Raw genomic sequence first — 22812 nt, 5'->3', positions numbered from 1 at the left:
AACTCATCTTCGTGAGCAGGTCAACATGCTCAGAATTACAAAATGGCGTGCCTATTTATGTGTTGCCATTTCCAATTCAAAGAGTATATAAATATTACATTACTTGGTCTATAGTGTATATCAATATTTTTAATGAGTTTTCAAACATTCTTCACTAAATATAATAACAAATATTAGTGCTACAAGAACTTAGTGATCGGGTTTTTTAATGGACATTGTAACATAACCTCACTTTTACAAAAAGTTTAATAACTCCACTCTCAGATAGACAAAATATATAAATATTTTTCAGCGAGGGATCAATAAGCCTAAATGCATTACTTGATACCATTTTAATTTCATTATATTTTGGCTCAAGAATGTATGGAATCGTTTCCATCTCCTTTTTGGCGGATTTATATAGACTTTTGTAGAAAGTAAAAATCTCAACTAGTAAATTGTCTATAAATTATATAAAGTATTTGGTTATTAAAATACAATGTAATATTGTGACATTCTACTAGAGCATGTATTTCTGTGTAATTATATAACTACAATTTTTGTTGGATTAGCTTAGTAGGTATATTCTTTAAAAAAAATAAAATACGTATAAAAATTTTAGTAGGGTCAAGAAGCCTGTATAAAAGCTTCTTGGTAGGGTACATACGTGTAGGTTTTACTTTTAACTTTATACATGGTTATTTGTTATCTGCATTAAATATGCAAACCACAGATTAAATTCAAATATTTTTGTTTATATTTTTCTCAAAACTGACGTTTTAGAGTAACCATTCTTTTTAATAGTTAATTAGCTATTAATTAGTTATCCTACTCTTTGGTTATCCTCCTCTATGAGTAACCAGCAGCTTCTTATGAATATTTACAAAATATAAGCTGATAAATAAAGTATTTGTGGCTGCAGTAATTATTATTTGTAAATTAAAACATGGCTGATGAATATGCGTCTGTTAAACGTGGAAAATTAATTCTTAAAGGCGATAAACCTAAGTAAGTTTTTCTGATTTATTACTGTTTTTTACTAACTTTCATGTAAAGTTGTATATTAATATAAATCTTGCTATGAAAATGATTAAATTCAATTTCGTTATTTATGTGTTAATTTTTCACTTGCAATAACTAAAATAAGTATTTTAACACTATACTTGATTTACTTACATTTTACAGAGCAAAGAAACGTAAACATAAGAAGAAGGATAAATCAGAAGGTGATAAAATAGACGAGGACTGCGTAAAACACGCTGGTTGGTGGAAAGTAGAAAAGATTGAAGATATTTCTGGATCAATTGCAATCGAGTTTGGCAATAATTCATATGTATCAGCATTGGACAACGGACTCTTTACGATAGGAGCGCCTCACGGTGATGGTGAAGGCCCGTCACCGGAAGAAATATTCACAGCGTTCCCTGCTGGTGATAATAAATTTGCACTGAAATCGGGATACGGAAAGTATCTGGGTGTATCAAAAGAGGGTGTTGTTATCGGAAGGTCAGATGCTGTTGGTCCAATGGAGCAGTGGGAACCAGTTTTTCAAGATGGTAAGCCTATTTATCAAAGGTATTTTTATAGACATTGGAATTTTACAATGAAACATTAATTTGAGGATTAGGTTATTTGAATTTAAGTATTGTTAATTATTTACAATATAAAAAGTTAGAAACATCATTTTTTTACTATTATCATTCATGTTATGTAAGTTATACTGTAGGTATATCTAAAATATCAATTTTAGAAACAATTATTTGTATTTAATGTAAACTTTTTAACTTCTTTCACTTGTTTAATATAGTATTAAAATATTATATTAATATTACTAAAGCATTCCATTTGAGAAGTCAATGTTAAGCATGTTATTTTTCACCATTCTTTGTTACAGTCTAAGTTCAATGTTATGATTGAAAGCCCATATGCAACTAATCCTAAATTACTATTTAATTTCAAGAATATAGATTTGTATACAAGCAATAAGAATTAAATTAAACCGCATAGTACCACATTATCTTACTAAGTCTTTCAGTCATCGCCTAGCATCGCTTGGCACCGCTTGTGTTTTCTGAGTGCACCTAGTCGTTGACCACGTAAATTCCAGTTGTTCTCAAAATGTTTCACTGTAGTATCTGTGACGAGTCTCATACCGACGGACCTATTTGCCATATTTGCAAAAAACAATATGGTTTTGGCTGCGTTGGAGTTACGGAGGCTGGATTCAGGCGTTTGGGCGAAAGAAAAAATACTTGGCGTTGTCCAAAATGTAAAGCAAGTCCCTCAGTCTCGCCAGCTCTCTCTATTGCATACCCAGATCTCCAAATACCTAACCAATTGGATAGTATGCAGGAGAAGTTGAATGACATTTTGGTGCAACTTGCGTCACTTCCTATCCTGAGTCAAGATTTAAAAATTATAAAAGGTGACCTTTCGGACTTGAAACAATCGGTTGAAATGGCTCATCAGCGTACGGATAAGCTTTTTGATAAAGTCCAATCACTCGAAGCCAAAGTTAAAGATGTTGAGAAGATTGCCTCCGATATACCCATTATTCAAAAGGAAATAGCCCGATTGAACTCCGAACTGGAAGAGAGAGATCAATGGGCAAGAGCCAATAATGTCGAGATTAAGGGTATCCCACAAAAAAAGGATGAAAATTTATATAGCTTGGTACAAAACATTGGGAATTGTGTCAACTTTCCTATTAAGAAAGAGGATATAAACTACATCGCCCGCGTACCAACGCGGTCACCTAATATGGCCAAGCCAATCATAATCTGTTTTAATAATCGCTATATGAAAGAAGACCTGGTGGCTGTTGCGCGGAAACGTAATCTAAATATATCCGATATCGGTTACTCCTCATCCTCTACGTTCTATATAAATGACCATCTAACTCAACATTATAAAAGTTTGCTCGGCAAAGCCAAATCCCGTGCGAAGGAGGTCGGATTTAAATATATATGGGTGAAACATTCAAAAATAATGGCAAGAAAGACTGATTCATCGCCTGTATTTTTTATAAAAAACGAAAAAGATCTTGCAAGGATAACTCAATAAATAAAAAAATGTATCTTAAATTATTGCTAACTTTATGTTATCATAATCACGTAATTATTTTAATTCTCTATATTTCTATTTTATTATTTGGTTTGAGAACTGCTGGCGTTGAATTTGTATCTTATTGTTTACACAGCGTTATGAATAGATGGATCGCTGCTAGTCTATTGACATCCGTAAGTAATTTCTTTTGTACACGGTTTTCGCCCCTCAGTCATTACACTCGTGTGTTATTGCTGTCTAATATCCCATGCGCTACGTCACTCCGACGGGCCAACATTGACGGACTCACAACTATTGAGTTCTGCACCTACCCGCCACTCGAGACGATATCGTTGCCGCAATATATTAGACGATACTATGCGCTGTTTTTATTTAATTTTGTTATGTTCTATAGTTTTTACTCACAGTACAAATTACGTATTGGCACAAATTTAATTTTATTTTATACTCTCTTTAGAGGGCGATGTTTATGTTATTATTACATGTTACTGTTAGTAAAGAAAATACCCACAATGATATTTCTTAAGAGGTATTTTAGTGTTATGGCTGGGTCCTATGTAATGCGAATTGATATAGTTATATTGTTAATCTTTTATATCTACTTGATAAATGTGATGAATTCGAGATTGGGTGATGTGATGATGTCTTGTACAGAATATTGCACTATTTTAGGTGTATGTATTAGATATTTATTAACGGTTTATATTACTTATTCACATAAATGCATGTGTGTTTGTGGTTATTCATTAGTAATAACTTTACATCCATACATTCGTAAAATATATCATGTCGATTGCAATTTGTGCGAACATTTTAATATTATACTAGCAGTAAAAAGTCCGCATCACTGTTTTTTGATGAGATGCTGCATTTTATCATTGTTCAATCATTATAACATTATTACAGAATACTATTTGAATATTATATCTATATTAAGCTTATTGTCTGGTGGCTACTACATATTATATATGGAATTACTAATATATAATATGATTAATTCACTCCTGCATAGTTCAATTGGTATAATACACGTCTTGTTTATTTATTTCATTCTAATCATAACATTTTATTTTAAAATTGTTTTTATAATAATAATTTTTTTCATGCCCTCTTGCGTTAGTATTTTTTTATGTTGGAATAAGATATTATTTCAAAATAAACTTAACCGTTACTATTTCCATTATTAATGTATATTTTTCATAAATGGATTCTAAAATAAGCATTTTTTATCAAAATGCAAGAGGATTACGTACTAAAACCTCATGTTTTAAAAGGAATGTATTACTTAATAATTATGACGTGATATCGATCACTGAGACGTGGCTATTGGGAAGTGTACGTGACGAGGAATTATTTGATGACCGTTATACAGTATGGCGTCGAGACCGGGACTATTCTCTAACTAATCAGTCACTGGGAGGGGGTGTCTTGTTGGGTATTCGTCGTGATTTTGCGATGATCGGTCGTCCAGAGTGGCATTCTACGTCTGAGGATCTATGGGTAACTATTATCCCCCACACAAATGGTAAATCTTCTGCTAAAATACATATATGTACTCTTTATTTGTGTAAACAGAACATGGGCAACTCCTCCTCTGTGCAATTAGAAAATTTCTCAAATAACTTATCTGACATAATCAACTCCTGCCCAAATGATGAATTCATTATTATGGGGGATTTTAATTTGCCACATATAGACTGGGACCCACAAGGAAGCTACCTCACAGTGAGTGGAATATCCCTCAGTGGAGCTCAAATAAATTTTATCGACACCCTAGCTCAATGTGACCTCATTCAGCGTAGTCAGGTTCGTAACAATAATAATCGATTCTTAGACTTAGTTTTTTCAAACTGTGAACTTGATATCAGCCCCTGCGACGACCCCCTGGTACCTGACGATATACCTCATCACAGATCACTATGTATATGCCTATCACACTCCCTTGAAAGTTCCTTAAAATCGAAGAAGAGACTTAAGTATTTTTACAAAGCTGGCGACTTTAATTCTATTAGTACTTCTTTGAATGTTATTAATTGGACTGAAAGCTTGTACAACAAGTCGTTAGATGACGCTGTGAAATACTTTTATGACACAATATACGATCTTCGTAATACCTATGTACCTCATAAATTTTTCCAGCCGAATTCTTACCCTCCATGGTACAGTTTGGCTCTTATTAAAATACTAAAAGAAAAACACAAATTTTTCCGAAAATTTAAACTTTATGGGAACCAAAGCGACTATATGACTTTTTCACTACTTAGAAAAAGGGCTAAGTCTCTTGAACATTCATGTTATGAATCTTACATAAATAAAACTGAAGATGCTATAACAACTAATCCTAGAGCTTTTTGGTCCTTTATAAAGTACAATAGCAAAACATCTTCCACTTTTCCTTCCTCCATGTCTTATAATAGTGAAACTGCTTCCACCGGTGACAAAATTTGTGATTTGTTTTCAAATTATTTCCAAGCTAACTTTCTTAAGTCTAGTCCGAACTCCAACTTCACCTACCCCGTGACGCAGAAAATAAATAACTACAACATTGGAGACATACATATTGATAATGACGAGCTCCTCAAGCTTTTGGAATCCGTTAACTTAAATAAAGGTGCCGGCCCCGATGACATTCCTCCTTTGATGATTTTAAAATGTGCTAAAAGCTTTGTTACCCCTTTGAGTATGCTTTTTAGACGATCATTGGATGAAGGCTATGTACCAAACATGTGGAAGTCAGCGTTTATAACCCCTATATATAAAACCGGCGATAAAACTAACATAAAAAATTATAGACCAATCTCGAAACTTTGCATTTTTGCCAAAATCTTTGAGAATATCGTTTATCGACAGGTTTATGCTACAATTCAGGCTTGGTTCATTCCAGAGCAGCATGGTTTTTTGAAGGGTCGCTCGACCACATCTAATCTTCTTCTTACATATGACTATGTTAGCTCATCAATGGATTCGGGTGCACAGGTTGACATAATATATACCGACTTTAGTAAGGCTTTTGATCGTATTGACCATTGTATTCTGCTTCAAAAGATCTATATGGCGGGAATACACGGAAATCTATTCCGTTGGTTCTCCTCATATATAAATAATCGCTCCCAGGCAGTAGCCTTAAACGGCTACGTCTCTGCCTGGGTGTCTGTTCCCTCTGGAGTGCCGCAAGGCTCATTATTGGGGCCACTTCTCTTTGCCATATTTCTGAACGATGTATCATCATGTTTTCATCATTCTCTTTGCTTATTGTATGCTGATGATGCTAAAATAATAAAACGTATTTCTACAATGGATGACTGTCGATTGCTGCAGGATGACCTAAACAGATTCAACAATTATTGCCAAATTAATAAATTAGACCTTAATGTCTCGAAATGCCACATCATGAATTTTACTCGCAAATTAAACACTCTTAGATACAATTACACCCTAAAAGATCAAACAATGGTACATATAAATAAAATTAAAGACCTAGGTGTAGTTGTAGACTGCAAGTTGTTATTCAACGAGCATGTCGAATATATCGTAAAAAAGGCCTCAAGGGCTTTGGGGTTTGTTATTAGATCTTGCAAAAACTTTAGAACACTTAAGCCTGTAAAAATTCTATACTGCTCATACGTACGTAGTATACTTGAGTATTGTTCTGAAATCTGGAACCCAACATATAGTACGTATGTAAATAGAATCGAATGTATCCAGAAACGGTTTTTAAGATACTTGCAGTATAAATGTGGTGATAATTTAGTTGACTATGAAAGCAGATGTAAAAAATACCACTTTCTTCCCTTGAGATTACGTCGAAATGTTTCTGATTTAGTATATCTAAATAAAATTATCAACAATATTATAGATAACACAGACTTGCACAACATAATTAAATTTAATGTACCCAGTAGGTTCCTTCGTAATTTTGCCCCATTTTATGTCCCACCTTGTCATACAAATTATCGTCGAAATTCCTTTATTTGCAGATCTACTACGCGATTTAATGACTTTTTGCGCGACCATCGTGACGTTGATGTTTTTCTCATTAAACCTTACTCTATTAGACGATTGGTGACCACAGAATACTTCTCTTCCGATAGTTAATAATGTCTATGCAGTTTAATGATCCAGCTAAGTTCTCAAACCATCCTAAGTTTAAGTTTTGTTTTACTCAAGCTCTTAATTTAGTACAGCACTCTTTAGTTGTTAATTGTAAAAACTTATAAATGGCTTTTAGTTTTTTAATTGTATTTTTAATTTGTTATGTATAGCTGTAAGTTTTTCTGAATAAATAAAAATAAAAAAAATAAAAATAAAATAAGCTATTTATCTGATATCAATAAAATAATTGCTGTACTTGTATGAATAGTTTACAAACTAAACTTAACTGCTCCTATTTGACTAAGTTTTGAAGTAAAACTTCTTTACATACGCTTGACTTGGGGAATAAGCTGGTGAATGCATGCAAGAGCATTAAGAAAAGTGTGACCGAGCGAGGCAAATGGAAGGTGAGAGGGAGATAAAGTTAGTGAAGATAGAGAATTATGTTTCATATATTAATTGCAGGGGCAATTAAAGAAGTTTTACTTCAGTCGTGTGGCTTAGAACACACATGGTCGTTTTTTTATTTATTTGTTATGTATGAATAAGAAGTTACTGTTGTATATAATCAATCTCCGAATTCAGGAATCTCTTATAATGGATATACTCTCAATGTATGTATTTATTTATGTATGTATTTTATGTATCTATTTTATGTATGTATGTATGTACATGTTAATGTGTGTATGTAGTCAAGTATACATGTATTTTATATTATTCATTGTGAATAAGTTTATAGATTTATAATCGTTATTATTAATCACTCTTGCACTTCTGTGCCCCGCGATAACAGCAATTCTCACCACCATGGGTAGGCTGGTAGAGATCTCTTCTAGAGATAAGTTCACCCTTGCCAACTTTCTTTATATGATTTTTACTTGTTTCATTTTTTTTTAAGTGCAATAAAGAACATATATATATGTTGAAAGATATACCTAATTTTATATTTTCATAGTGATTCTAACATTAAATTATTTAACAAATTTCAGGTAAAACAGCAATCCTGAGTTCACTAAACAAGTTTATGTCGATAAATGAAGAAGATGATTCAGTGGTCGCCAGCAGTCAGACAGCCAATGATAAAGACGTATGTAACATACGCAGTAATAAGAGTCGTGAAGTGCTTAAGTCCGTCGCAGTTGAGGAAGAGGGAGATTTAAATGAAGTTGAAGTCAATTATGTGTAAGTGATTGTTTACATATTAATGTATTAATGTTTTATTTATAAATAATATTTATAATTACACTGCTGCCTACCTCTTCTATGCATATTTTTCACTCAGTGTTAGTTGAGAACAGTATTATTTAATCTTCTGTAAGGTCGAGGTACTTCCCAAGCCGGGCTGCTCCAGATTTTAAGCAGGACATTTCCTGCTGTGCCCTACCTCAGTGCAAATTATTATAGATTTATAATAGAAGTTTTTGAACAATGAGTAAACTATTTAGTGATATAAATTGTCATTCACATATAATATTTAATATTTTGATAATGAACAGCCACACTGGTGTAGTGGTGCATGTGCCATGTACGCGCCCAACAACCGACGGTTTGAAGGTTCAATGCCCATTCAGGATAGATATGTTATGATGTCTGGCCTTGTGGGGTCTCCCTACCGTCCCTCGGAAAGCACGTTAACTGTCGGTCCCTGTTCTAATCATATACATCTGATAGCAATTGTAACTCATTTCAGTAGGAAATATATCCACGAACCCGCAGTGGAGCAGCATGGTGGATTAAGCTCCAATCCATCTCCGACATGGATAAAGAATGCCCAGCACTGGAATATGAAAGACTGAATCTTATCATATTTTAATATATTTTTTTTAGGAAAAAGTTCCAGAAGTTTCAGGATAAGAAACTACGTCTCAATGATGGTGGAGTTGTTGAGCTGAAGCGCGCGAAAATTGATGGTAATCTACATGAAACACTTTTGGACCGTAGAAGTAAAATGAAAGCTGATAGATATTGTAAATAAGATATATTTAACATAAATTTAATTTTTAACTGTATTGGTTAGTGATTTGACACAAGAGTTGATTATTGTTTTATATCAACTTTTGAAACATTCTCAATTCATAGAACCTAAATTAATAAACTGTAATTTAAAAAACAAAATTGTTTACTGTCAATTATTTGACTCAATTTTCAAAGCACAATATATGAGCAAAACCACTTCAATCACTCTTCACTTTACACTGTTACTGTAAAATTTACAGTAATAATTTTTTTGGAAGTTAATTGAATTTTTTTCTGCAAATTTTCATTACTTGAGATTGATTATTATTAGTCTTTTTCCTCCTTGATATTAAACTTTTTTGGACCTTTTCAATTAAAGAGGACAAAAATTTACCATGTTTTCTAATGGGTAATATAAAACACACAAGTACAATTTTTTAATGATTTATTTTTGCAATGACATTCGGTATGAGGGGCCTAAATGTTTGAGATAAATTTTGTATACACCGCTTTCTTACAGAAACATACCGTTATCGTTACAATCATAGAGAATTTGAAAAATACTACCTACACGTCTTATAAAAAACCATATCTACACCTAATCCTAGTGTTCAGACTAGATGTTCTAGTCAATCGGAACTTGATTCAGAGCATCATTTACATCGTATAGTTGAAAGCCTATTTGTTTCTCGTATATTTAAAAAAAAAAACAGTACAATTTTCTACAATTTAACACCCAAACTAAAGAAACGTAAAAATTTTGACGTTTAATTAAAAATGACGCCAAAAAATTTTAGTGAAAAAAAATGAACCGATGGGCCAAATAGGCTTACAAACTACACAGTTTACAAAAAATGCAAATTAGTCTCCGAAGTAAGCGACACTTAATGTAGAAAGCTTCAGTCGAGTTCATATCGATTACCTACAAATATATATTTTTTAATTATACTGGCATTTTATAATTGACAACTCGTCTCGTAACTATCCCATTTTAATAGGTATATTATAATAATGAAATTATTTGAAAATTTATTATTTATTGTATTGCATGTATTTATAAAAACTATTATTAAAAATTCAACATTCAGAATATTAATATATGTTATTTGTTTAGTATAAAAATATTAATTGTTAAGGCGTATTTGTAGATCGTTTTACGAATCGAGTTGTCAAAGTGACATTTGGGATTGGGCACTGAATTTGACGAGCGCGTCGAAACGGCAATATTTATAGTCGTGTCCCACCTTTTGTTCATAATTTAGAACTGATAGTAAATATTTATTATTTTGGATCTCCTCAATCATATCTGTATCATTTTAAATTCGATAGATTCAGTGATTCGAGTATATTGAAATTAATAACTAGCATCAGTAAACGTAGATTACGTGGGCGATATTTTTTTTTTCTATCATCTAATTTAAGTGTAGGCCACAGGGCCAGTCCATTATTTTCAAACACTGATTTTTTTTAATAGTAAGTACCATTCGTTCATTATCTACAAACATGATTTTATTTTTATTTTACAGATGATGTCACAGTACTTACTATGTTGTACCACGATCAAAATTATTAAAATATTAACAAACAATATTACATTTATCATACAAATTTTCAAGTTTACTCGTCTACATCAAAGGACAAATCTATTCTTTACAATGTTTTGAATTCAATTCGATTTTTAGTTTTTACAAAACATTTTTGTACCTATTCTTGGTAATGCTTGTACTATTTCTTTATAAGAATAACATAGCTGATTCGGTGGGCGAAAAAAAGGCAAAATTAAATAAATTATCTTAAACAAACATTGTCTCAACAGATATCAATTATTTCGGAGTATTGAGATTTCGTTCTATTTAAATTATACAGATACAATTAAAATGCAAAATACAATATTGTATGTTTAAGTAAATTATCTCTGAATCCAACAAACAAAACTACATTCGAAACATAAACACTGTTAATAATTAAACATAATCGACCACAAATATGATAATCACAAAACAACTATGTGAAAAAAAAAAATTTACTGAATACAAAAAGAAAATCTTGTCGCTAGATTCAAAAAATGTTTATTTCATTTGATTCAGAGTGTACGAAGCGTGAATGGACGCTGAAATCATAATATACATACATACAAATAAAATGATTAACATTAATAATATACACGAGAACTTATAATTAAAGTGTAACGCGGTCGCGCCGCCGGTCGCGCCGCCGGCCGTCCGACCCTTGTGTGGCTGTTGACAATGTTTCTGCGTACATTTATATGTGTAACTAGTATAATTAGGGCCGGTTTCACCAAGTTGTGAATAGAGTTTATCCTGCAAATAAGTTACAAATAGACGTTAACGGTAGGACGTAGAATAGGCAATTAGGACCTGTTTCTCTTCAATTAATAAAATATAACTATTCAATTCATATTGGAATTAGATCTTAAAAAAAAAAAAAAAATATATCAAGTATTTTAAGTTTTCCAAGAACTTAAAATTCTTGATATCTTTTATTGCCGTAACCCGTCAAATAGCGATATCCACAACCAGTGAAATAGGCATTTACGCCGAGTTGCAGTTTCGTGCAACTCAGCGTTAGTAACAAAAATACACACCACTCAATACCTGTATTTTCATTACTAGCACATAATAAAATTGTGTACAGGTATTTATCAGACTGCCAGAAAGCCTCATGGTAATTATCATAATTTCAAAGCAATGTGATAAATAAGTAAGTTTAAAAGTTGAAATTATAATTATTTATTTCGTCCTAAGTAGCTTGTCACTATTCATAATGAGGAATTATGAAAAATGCCACTTTTTACTACTTGGTCAATGATATATAAGGTCTGTTTTTTTGGAATTGTCCTAATTGGTAAACAAATATGGCGTACTTATGACCACAGACAATTAGAGTATAGTGTAGCTTAGTGAAGTGACACAAAGAGCAAATGAATGAACAATATCAATAAGCCATAGACAAAGTAAAATTAATTTTACATCGAAATATTTAATGATACCATATTGCTGAAATTATTTCAAAAACTAATAATATATTAAATAATTTTGCTAAGAATTAGTAGAGGTACAGAATTACGAAAAAAAATATTAATCGAGCATCGAGCATAAAAGGCAACAAAGGGGACTGTCCATTTTGGCCCAAGGTGAACAGAATTCATACAAAAAAACAAATATACCAATAATTTTCATAAATTAAATCATGTTTATTCGTGAATTGCAGTTTTATCAATATAAACTGATGAAAAGTTTATTTAATAAGTATTTTAATTCATTAATTATATACTTCTAGTTTATTTTCGGTTGGTGATTTGATTACAACACGTTGCCAGTCTTAAACAAACAATTATTATTAACGAACAATCGATTTTAAAATATTTTTAAATCAATTATTTGTTAAAATCGATTAAAAGTATTGTTAAATCGAATTAATAAGAAAAAAGTCTAAAAAAAGTCTATAAAAGTGTATTTAGTAAAAAAACATTTAACTTTGGTGAAAAATAAACTATTTTAGAAACATTGTTATTGACTAAATAAAAAGCAAGCAATTAATTATATTAAATTCGATTATCGATTTAATCGATTTATTTGTTTATTGAAAATATTATTTATTATGGCAACCCTAAACTACAGACTTTTGCTTCATACATTCATTTGACTTCGATGTTGCTTTCATGGTGATATAGCAACCTACTGTAAAATACACAGTAGGCATATTCATAAGTAGGAAAATATATTTTGTATTTATTTTATATGTAAACAATACAGGTCAGGCAGAGAAGCCATAAAAAAATATTATTGCAACTGCATGGTTGGTCGACGGACAGTAGGTTGTTGTGGCCATGTCATGAAATTATTTGGTTTTTGGGCTGAAAAAGGTTTCAAGATTTTATCAATCTACCTGCCTAGTTTTTAGATAACATTCTGTTAACGTACGAATCCGATTAGTAAAACAAAAATAACAAAACAATGATTTTTTATTTCAGAAACCTTCTTGTAATTATCCACAAAAAAACAAAAAATGAAACACCTGGATACAAAACTATATCATTTTTCTAATTCATACTTGTTAGTACTACTAATTTAATATATAATTATTATTCTCAGTGACTGTCCACTCGGGGCCGAAACCCCCATACAAAGTGGACAGTCCCCTATATATTTCGTTTATGTGATATGGTCGGTAAAAAAAAAACCAAAAATAAAATTTACAACAAAATAAAGGGGCCGCCTGTGTCTAAAAAAAGTCGACCCTATTAATATTATTGTCACATTATTTGTATTTATTATGAATAAAAAACCTTGCGCCGGCGGCACACTCTCTCTAACATCTAAAAAAAGGACTAATAACATTGTACTCCACGAAGCTCTCATTGGGTAATCTTAAGTCTCATCCTAAAGTCTCAAAATTTTTTCCTGTGACCTACAGTAAACGTTTATGCCGTTGCTATGTGGCATACTTTAATATTATATGGGATAGCATTAAAAATGTTCAGGATGAAATTGATATTCAGAAATATTCATAATATAAAATAAAACCTTTACAATGAACACTTTACCATAAATGATTGACATTTGCAATATTTTGTTAGCATTTTTTTTGTGCGCTCAACATAAAAAAAAGAAGAAAAAAAAACAATAACAAAATACAAATAAATAACAAATCGCTTTACTGTAATATTATTTAACAACTTATAATTCGTGAAATTTTAAAATATAGTTAAAGAACATGGCCTATTTTATCGCTCATGCTGTTCATTCACTTATACTCATTCACTTCTAAAAATATTATGACCACATCCCTATTTGCCTTATAAAAAAAGATATTGAAATGTCATATTCGGAAATATTAGTTATCTGTACTCTCGGAATTCGTATTTTGTAGTTTTTATGTGTTTAAAATGATAAATTGATATTTGTTTTTAGTGAAGTAAATAGTAAATGGAGTTTTACAAATGTCCGTAAGCTAATATGTTGTGAAAGTGAGTGATAAATGCGGAAAAAACGTAAATTACGATTGACAGCGGTTTGTTTACCAATTAGGACTCTTCCAAAAAAACAAGATATACTCGTATATTTGGGAATATACTATCAGGTTTGTTTTAAAAAAGATAAACAACTATATGTTTTCTGTTAAGACGTACAAAGTTCCGTGAGCTAGGTTTTATATTTTGTTTATTGACAGAGTAATTGTTATGTTTTTTTAAGAATAATAATATAATTGTCACTTGATGTCACTAGCCGCGATAAGATCGTCCATATGTAATTAAAATATATATTAAAAGTAAATAATATAGTAATTAAAACCTGCGGTTTTATTTACGCCCTAACATTTTCTACTAATCAAAAACAATTCCATTGAAATAAGAACATTTAGTTGATAGTAAGACTATTACTAGGCTGTCTGGCTAATAAAATATAATCTGTTCACAATAACAAAATTTATATGGTAACATTTGAATACTAGCAACTGAGCTTCATTTTTCTTTAAGGAAGGAGTCAAAGGACGAATTACTCGACAAGCAGTTATATTTAAGTTTAAGATATAGTTGCAGTTAAATTTGACAATCTAAAAATTATACTATAACTAGCCCATTGGCGTAGTTTGTAGTGGCCCTGCTTTGTGGTGTGCTTTCTGTTCCGGGGGTTGTGGATTTGACTACTGCCTGAGTGTAATATTTGTATTTATTTATATATGTATTATTTTATATGTATACTAGCTAACCCTGCAAACATTGTGTTGCCATATATTTTATTAACCTTCTCAATCCCCCCTTTATAACTTGGGGGAATGAAACATATATTTTGGTCGATTCTAAGACCTACCCGATATACACACAAAATATGATGAAAATCGGTCAAGCCGTTTCAGAGGAGTTTAACTACAAACACCGCGACACGAGAATTTTATATATTAAAATAAAACAATCTATAATAGTCGGTTGTTACCTATAACACAAGCTTTAAGTCGCTCACCTTAGGAACAGCCAATTGTGTGTGTAAGTTGTATGATATATAATTCAAACGTTGTTCAAGTGATGGCTAGATCATTTTTTAACTCCTTAACCCATAACCAATAAAATATGGCACATATATAATATCGTCTGAGTGTTTGTATTTAATTTGTGGCCTGTAGTGTAAACTATTTCTGGCTGAAGTTTTCTAATAATGAGTCAAGTTACTATTAAACTATATATTTTCTTCTATATTACCTTTGTTAGTGGGACAATCTCAGCTGGCCAGCATTGATGAATCGCCTGCTCTTTCGGCTCGGAGCCATTCCACAAATTCATCTAACATCACAGGCCCTGTTAAAAGAACATTGCATCATTTATTTACATTCACATTTTTTGTGTAAACATTTTCCATATATGTTGTAATGACAGAAAAATTTTAGGATATTTATTTTGCGTCTTATCATTCATCACAATACAAAATTTCATTTGGTTTATCTTTGATCGAACTTTTATTCTCTATATAATACTTAACCGCGATAACATCATCTCTCACCACCATGGGTAGACTGGTAGAGATCTCTTATAGAGATAAGTTCGCCCTTGCCAATATTCTTTGTAAAAATGATTTGTAATTTTGATTTTTTTTAAAGTGCAATAAAGAATATATATATACTTTTAAGGCTAGGTAGGTTATGTCCTTTCCCAAGATCTTTTCCACCTTGTTACCATATTTTAACAAAATTGGTCCAGTAGTTCGGGCGGAAAACGTTGCATACAGACAATAGTGTAGTGTAGTGTAGTTTAGTGTAGTTTAGTGTAGTGTAGTGAAGTGTAGTGTAGTGAAGTGTAGTGAAGTGTAGTGAAGTGTAGTGAAGTGTAGTGTAGTGAAGTGTAGTTGTGTGTGTGTGTGTAGCGCGTGGCTCACAGGCGCCGTCCGCGTCGTAGGCGGCCAGCTGCGCGTCCACGGTGCGGCTGAACTCCAGGATGTTGCTCCACTGGTCGCGGTTGACGACGCGGTAGCGCTGCTCGCGCGCCAGGAAGTCGGCCAGCGCGGCGCGCAGCGGCCAGCGCGGCAGCAGCACGCCCAGCAGCGCGCGCGCCGTGCCCGTGTCCAGCGAGCGCTGCTCCTTGTCCTGCCGCAGTTATAATATTATATATAGTTATAATATATTTATATTTTATAACGCCCGTTACTGGCCGCGCCCGCCTCGCACACTACCACGTGGGGTCAACTGGACCCCAATGGGCTCGTTCGAGTGTAACTGAGGTAGGGCACAGCAGGAATTTCCTGCTCGACATAACTATGGAGCAGCCCGACTGGGGTGGTACCTCAACCTTACAGAAGATCACAGCAAAATAATACTGTTTTCAAGCAGTAATGTGTTCCTGTTGGTGAGTAAGGTGACCAGAGCTCCTGGGGGATTGGGGATTGGGTCGGCAACGCGCTTGCAATGCTTCTGGTGTTACAGGCGTCTATAAGCTACGGTAATCGCTTACTATCAGCTTTACTATTAGCCGTACGCATGCTTGCCAACCTGGTGAAAAAAAAAAAACGCAAATTTTGACGATTTTTGACCCCTACCCGTATTTTTAACCTTACGTAATGCGCCGAAACATTTTACAAGATCCCCTCTACACCCAAATTGCATTTCCTAATACTTGAACGCAACCTTCTACATACATTTAAATTGACAAGAATCTGTGTGGGGTCAAATAAAAAACACTGAAAAATTACTATTAACATGTTATATTAACCGGCTTCATATATACTTTATGAAAATAAATTATAAGGTTGCATATTGATAAAAAGGTAAAATGTAAAAGTCTCATACTTACCCTCGCAAAATCATATGAATATCTGTATATGGCCTTAAACATATAGGGGTCATTGAGTAAACTGCGTAAATATTCTAATTTGTTCTGTAATTTGTGCACACTGTCACACTGGAGTTCTGTTAAACCTGAAAATGAAAACAAACTTTATTATTTCCAACATTTAGTATCTCTTTTAGGCATTAATTTCCTTCAAGGCAAGCTCTTGGCTTAATCGTTACCTAATTATTGTCAATTGCTATCAAAACAATTTTTATAAAGGACATTGAACTTACAAAAACATTCAAAATCAAAATAAACTATTTAAATAGGCTTCAAAAACACTTTCGAATTAACATCGAAATTTTACAAATTCAAATTTTACAGTAATCATTAATTTTAATAGTGAAACTACCAAAGATTTGAAACGAAGATTCTGCCGAGAAGAATCAGCAAGAAACTCTACCGTTACTGTTTTGAAAATAATATATAAACTGTGTTTTAGTACAAAATTAGAATTTACAAGCTTGCATAAAATACAACATCACTTAGTTCACACATCTTAATCACCTATGTAATCATGCACTTAATCTATTTTCTTTTAACAAACATATTTATGTTGACATTTAGAAAATTGTTAGTGGAATTTTTGGCATTTATTGTTTTTAATCTATACAAATAAATAAAATTGGATCGCCTGTTTTTTATATTAAAATAACCACTTTTTACTAAATGCCTATGGATTTATATACAGTACAGATATCGAAATAACATTTTTGGAACGAAGTTCCTTACGGCAGGCTTGACATTTGGCTGGGCGACCGAACTGTAAAAAATGTGATACTAAAACTACATTTCCTAAATACTTTTATGTACCTACTTAATTAAAAACCAAACAACAAAAAAAAAAAAAAAAAATAAGAACTAGAAAATATATATAAAATTCAACATTTTTTTTCCAAATTGAGTTGCTTTTATACTATCCGAAGGAACTTCGTTCCTACCTGGTGTCCCATGAGACCACGTAATTTTACAATTTTTGTCTGTCTGTCTGTTTGTTCTGGCTAATCTCTGAAACAGTTGGACCGATTTTGACGAAACTTACACTGACAGATAGCTATTGTAATAAGGAGTAACTTTAGCTACTTTTATTTTAGAAAATCACTTATTTTATAACTTTTTGTCCAATTCCACGTGGACGAAGTAGCGGGCACAGCTAGTGCATGATAAAGAAAGAGTTCAAAAATCATTTAAACAAAAAAAAAAAAAATTGAAAGAATTGGGAGTAATTTTAAATATTGGATCTAGGAGACATAAAAGTACATATCTATGTTATTATCTCAAGAGATTACAAATTGCATTGAAGCCCTAAGTGGAAAGAAAATCATTGACTTGGTATTTACTTTTCGCTTTTTTGTATAACTGTCAAGTCTATTATTGAGTTATGTGTCACTTAGCAACAAAACCTTTGAAATTGAAAATAATTAAAACATAACAGATATTTGCCTTTTAACCATTCCTCTTGTGTAAAATAACCCATTTGTTTGGCACCCATTTTGTATGCAATCACAAGCATTACTACATTCTCGGGATCAACATTGAGATCCTCACAAAACTTTTCCATGCCTTCTGGTCCTGAAAAGAAGATTTATTATTTATTATTCAAAATTTTGCATGGCAACTAGATTTAAGCTGTGTGGCTATGACAGTAAAGAATATAGCCACCCCCTCTCTTCCCGTAAGAGGCGACTAAGGGATAACACAGTTTTACTATCACCTTGGAACCTTAAAAGCCAATTGATGGCGGGGTAACCATCCAAATGCTCGCTTTGAAATACATAGGTTGAAGACGGGCAGCAGCGTCTTCGGTGCGACAAGGCCAGCACTGGGGTCACCAATCCGTCTGCCTAGCGTGGTGACTATCGGCAAAACACATGAGTTAGCGCCATAATGTCTGGCGCGAACTCGAGGAGGCCTATATCCAGTGGATTACACTTAGTATAGCACCAAGTCTAACTTAATCTATAGTAAAAATGTATTGGATAAAAAAAATTAATGTTTAATATTTGTGCAATCTTACCTAAAACATCTGGTTCCGAGACTGTTGTGTACTCTTTAAACCAGGTTAAGCATTTTTTTACACTAAAACTTGTATCTTCAGATTTGGAATGTCTTCTAGAGCTGTAAACAAAAGTATTACTATCAGTCCAATAATTTAAATTTACAAACTACTACTAATTAGTCTTATTATCTACTAGGATCCGTGCCCACTTCGTTGGGCGTTTATTATTATTCTTGTGATGCAAATATATAGTAAAGTTTTCATCTCGCTCGCATTTCTCCGACTTGATTGATTGATTTTCAACGGGCTATTCTCCGCAACTCGACGACTTAGTGCGCCTATTTTGCGTGGATCCGACTTGATTTAAGTGTACTATTATATTTCACTGAATTTTTTTTCAATAACAATAAAATATAGCCTATATCACTCCTGAATAGTGTAGCTTTCTGTTAGTGAAAGAATTTTCATGATTGGATCAGTATTTGCAAAGATTACCTACCTTTTCTACTAACTTTACCTCTTTATAATATTAGTATAGATTTATACAATTAGGTCAGCAAACAAGCTTACAGCTAACCTGATGGTATACGATTACTGAAGCTTATAGACATCTGCAACACCAGAAACATCACAACAAACAAGCGCATTGCCGACCCTATCCCCAATTCCCCGCAGGAGTTCTGGACACCATACTCACCACAGGAACACACCACTGTTTGAAAGCAGTATTATTTAGCTGTGATTTTCTGTAGGTACTACTACCCCAGAAAGCTCCATATTTTGAGCAGGAAATTTCCTACTGTGCCCTAGCTACGTAAATATTTGTCATATTACCACCAAATATGAGGTGTTACGACTGCATTTCAAATAGCCTAGGAATAAAGTTAAGTTAAAGGGCGTGACGAAGGGAAATATGAGTTTAATTTTTATGTATATAGAACAGATAAGTAAAACAAGTTTCTTATTTATCATGTAAAGTTGAGTAAAAATAAAATAACGTATCACCTAGTATTTCTGGAACGTTTATGGTGATGGTGATCCTCGAGTGAAGTAGTGCCCGCCAGTAGTTCAGCAGCAGGAGCGCTGCTACGCGTCCGTTTGCTGCACCGCGGCATTGTTCTACCACCCTGAACGTACAATTAACAACATTATTTATATTTGTCCATACCTAACAACCGCTCTAGAGAAGTGGTGCGAGTACTCGTAGCGATGAATGTTTGATGATGAAGCGTAGGGATGAATGTTTGTATTTGTACAAATACCTTTCTGGTTTGGATGTCTGTCCTTGTGAGAGAACGTTAAGCCGTCGGTCCCAGTTGTTACAATAAATACCTGATAGTGATAGTTACTCATAGTAGGGTATATATCTGCCAACCTGCAGCGATGCAGCCTGGTGGATTAAGTCCAATCCTTTTCGTATATGAAAAAAGGTACCTGTGCACAACAGTGGGATTTTACAGGTTGAATGTAATGCATAACTACTAACGTCTACTGAGGTGTGGTCGTAAGCTCACAAATCCTACACAATTTTAGTTCATTTGCCAATTATTAGAAGCAACTTTCTATAAAATAAAAACTGCTAATTGTTTGCTTGGTACATAAAGTATAAAAAACTTTGCTTTGTATATTAAAATATGGAGTAATTAAAATTTTATAACTATATACCTTTGTTTTTCACACAGAAACCATTAAAAATTCAGTCACAAGGAGACAACTGTCTAATAACAACTAGTGTCTATGTTAATTGAACCTGATTTTCAAAAGTATTTAAAACATTAAAACCTATGGAAACTTTACAAATTCAAAATTAAGTGCTACAGAAAAAGATCTAAGGTGTTTATATTGTTTACAAATCAATACTATAATAATATAAAATATACTGGTTCTGTTATTAGTTTTCACTTTTTCTTTACATTAAATATATAATTAATAGAGTATTCTTTTTTACACTACACTTATTACAAGCACGCAGGATTCAGACCTGAACACCTACACGAGCAAATCCACGGATAGTCTTTACTTACGTTTTTTTTTAAAGCTACGCGAACATTTAAAAAAAAATGTTCTAATAGGAACAATAGATTAATACATTTATGGATACTTACTATAGGTGGCAGATTCGATATAAAACTAGAGAACTTAAACGGATTTTCGTCTCCTATTTTGCGAATTTGCGGAGACAGCTTGACGAAAAAAATGTCTACTTGACAGGTCGATAATAACCTGAAATAAAAAAATCAATGTGGATAAAAGGGAGAACTAGAACGACACATATAACAATTACATTACAAGGGCATCAGCCAAGTACCTGATTTTAATACAACAAAAATATCGCAAAAAAACAAGCAGCGTAGTGATTTATAATCATAAGCAGTATTGATGTCTTGGATGTAATACGATGATAATAGTAATAATACCGCGATTAGATAATAAAAACGTATACAGGGGATATTTTCAGTGCCCTAATAACACATAAAACATACCGTTCATTACAAATAATAATAAATTTTACAAAATTAAAGTGCAAACAGCGGTAGAGAGAAAAACTCAAAACGAAACTTTTTAAATGACAGATTATAACAAACTATGAAACACGTTTCGATAATGCACAAATATACAAATGACAAAACAAATCAGGGAACAATGGTGTAATGTTGATTACTTATTACTAAACAAATAAGACTACCAATATTATATAGTTAGGTTTTCTTAATTGATGAAAAAAAAATTCATAATGAAATTTAACAGTATCAAAATAATACAACAAATGTCAGTAGGTAAAAATTTATTTAATATTCTTTTAATAATAATAAATTGATAATCATTATCAAGGAAGAGAGGGGGTGGCTATATTCTTTACCACCGTAGCCACACAGCATAATAGCAATAATAATAAATTTTAAATATAATAAATAGTACAATATTATTTTAATAAGTTTTTTGAATTTTTTTAGTTTCTACTAATAAATATTTAATGATATTGATTGAATTGATATGACTAGCCGACTAGGGGTGTGCATGAGTGCACATGAGTTCACGCCATTTTTGGCGCGAACTTGTGAATCTATGTCTAACAGTGGACTGCAATAGGCTGAAATGATGTGGATGATGATGATGATGATGATGATAATGATGAATGATATTGATTTCTCTAATTCTCTTTAATTTATTTTACTCGGCATAGGTTGCTTCAATTAATCTACAATTGGTACATTCATAGCATACCCTCTGTCTACACCAGAGCGATTGTGGAAGGTTTTTGGACTATTATTTATAGCATACAGCGGAACGCTGTTTCAACTTTTCTCCCATATGAGATGATTCATATTCCATAAATTAATTTTAATAATGCCTTTTTGGACATTTCTGTCCTGCAATATATAGTTACGGTAGATATAAAAGTAAAATTTGCTATACATTCTAGACCCAGGGGTCAGGAGCCCTGGGTATGGACTACGTGTGTGTGTTATGATAAAGACGTAACTGTATATAATAATGTGTTGATAACCTATTAAAAGCAAACGTAGTCCAAACGTGAATTTCATTTACTGATGGTCACGTTGGTAAAATCCATTATTGAGAAACGAATTATTTTCAAAATAAATGTGCCTCGACTGTGAAAAATGTTGAAATACTGTCTTATGTACTGCTAAATAAACTTACAAATTCCTTTATATTCTAACATTTTTAAGGAATCCTTAGACAAAATATCGCTGGCTAGTACCTAATTTATTTTAAAATCAGCTTTTTAACGACCCATGAAGACAGACCCTCGCATGCGTAGGTACTTTTGTAATTTATAGTTTCAATTCGTTGCAACGTCTTAATTACATGTAAATGTACCTTTTTGTGTCGTCATGTCGTGTGTATGTGCAGTGAA

General features: G+C 32.5%; 2 protein-coding genes across 2 annotated transcripts; one reads left to right on the top strand and one right to left on the bottom strand.

Annotated features, from left to right (window-relative positions):
- Positions 1-714: 714 nt before the first annotated feature.
- Positions 715-9252, top strand: LOC123658564 (protein FRG1 homolog). The gene is made up of 4 exons (XM_045593942.1): positions 715-987; positions 1165-1535; positions 8127-8319; positions 8965-9252. Exons 1-4 carry the CDS (start codon positions 926-928, stop codon positions 9110-9112), a joined length of 774 nt encoding a protein of 257 aa, XP_045449898.1. The 5' UTR covers positions 715-925; the 3' UTR covers positions 9113-9252.
- Positions 1127-21144, bottom strand: LOC123658566 (DCN1-like protein 5). Its single transcript, XM_045593944.1, has 8 exons — positions 21038-21144; positions 19938-20059; positions 18951-19051; positions 18377-18505; positions 16895-17019; positions 15984-16191; positions 15314-15409; positions 1127-1406 (listed from the first exon to the last, which is right to left on the bottom strand). Exons 2-7 carry the CDS (start codon positions 20045-20047, stop codon positions 15333-15335), a joined length of 750 nt encoding a protein of 249 aa, XP_045449900.1. The 5' UTR covers positions 20048-20059; positions 21038-21144; the 3' UTR covers positions 1127-1406; positions 15314-15332.
- Between the last annotated feature and the right edge of the window lie 1668 nt (positions 21145-22812).

The sequence above is a fragment of the Melitaea cinxia genome, chromosome 12, assembly GCF_905220565.1.
Source record: "Melitaea cinxia chromosome 12, ilMelCinx1.1, whole genome shotgun sequence".
NCBI lineage: Eukaryota > Metazoa > Arthropoda > Insecta > Lepidoptera > Nymphalidae > Melitaea > Melitaea cinxia.
This window is presented reverse-complemented; position numbering and strand designations above follow the sequence as displayed.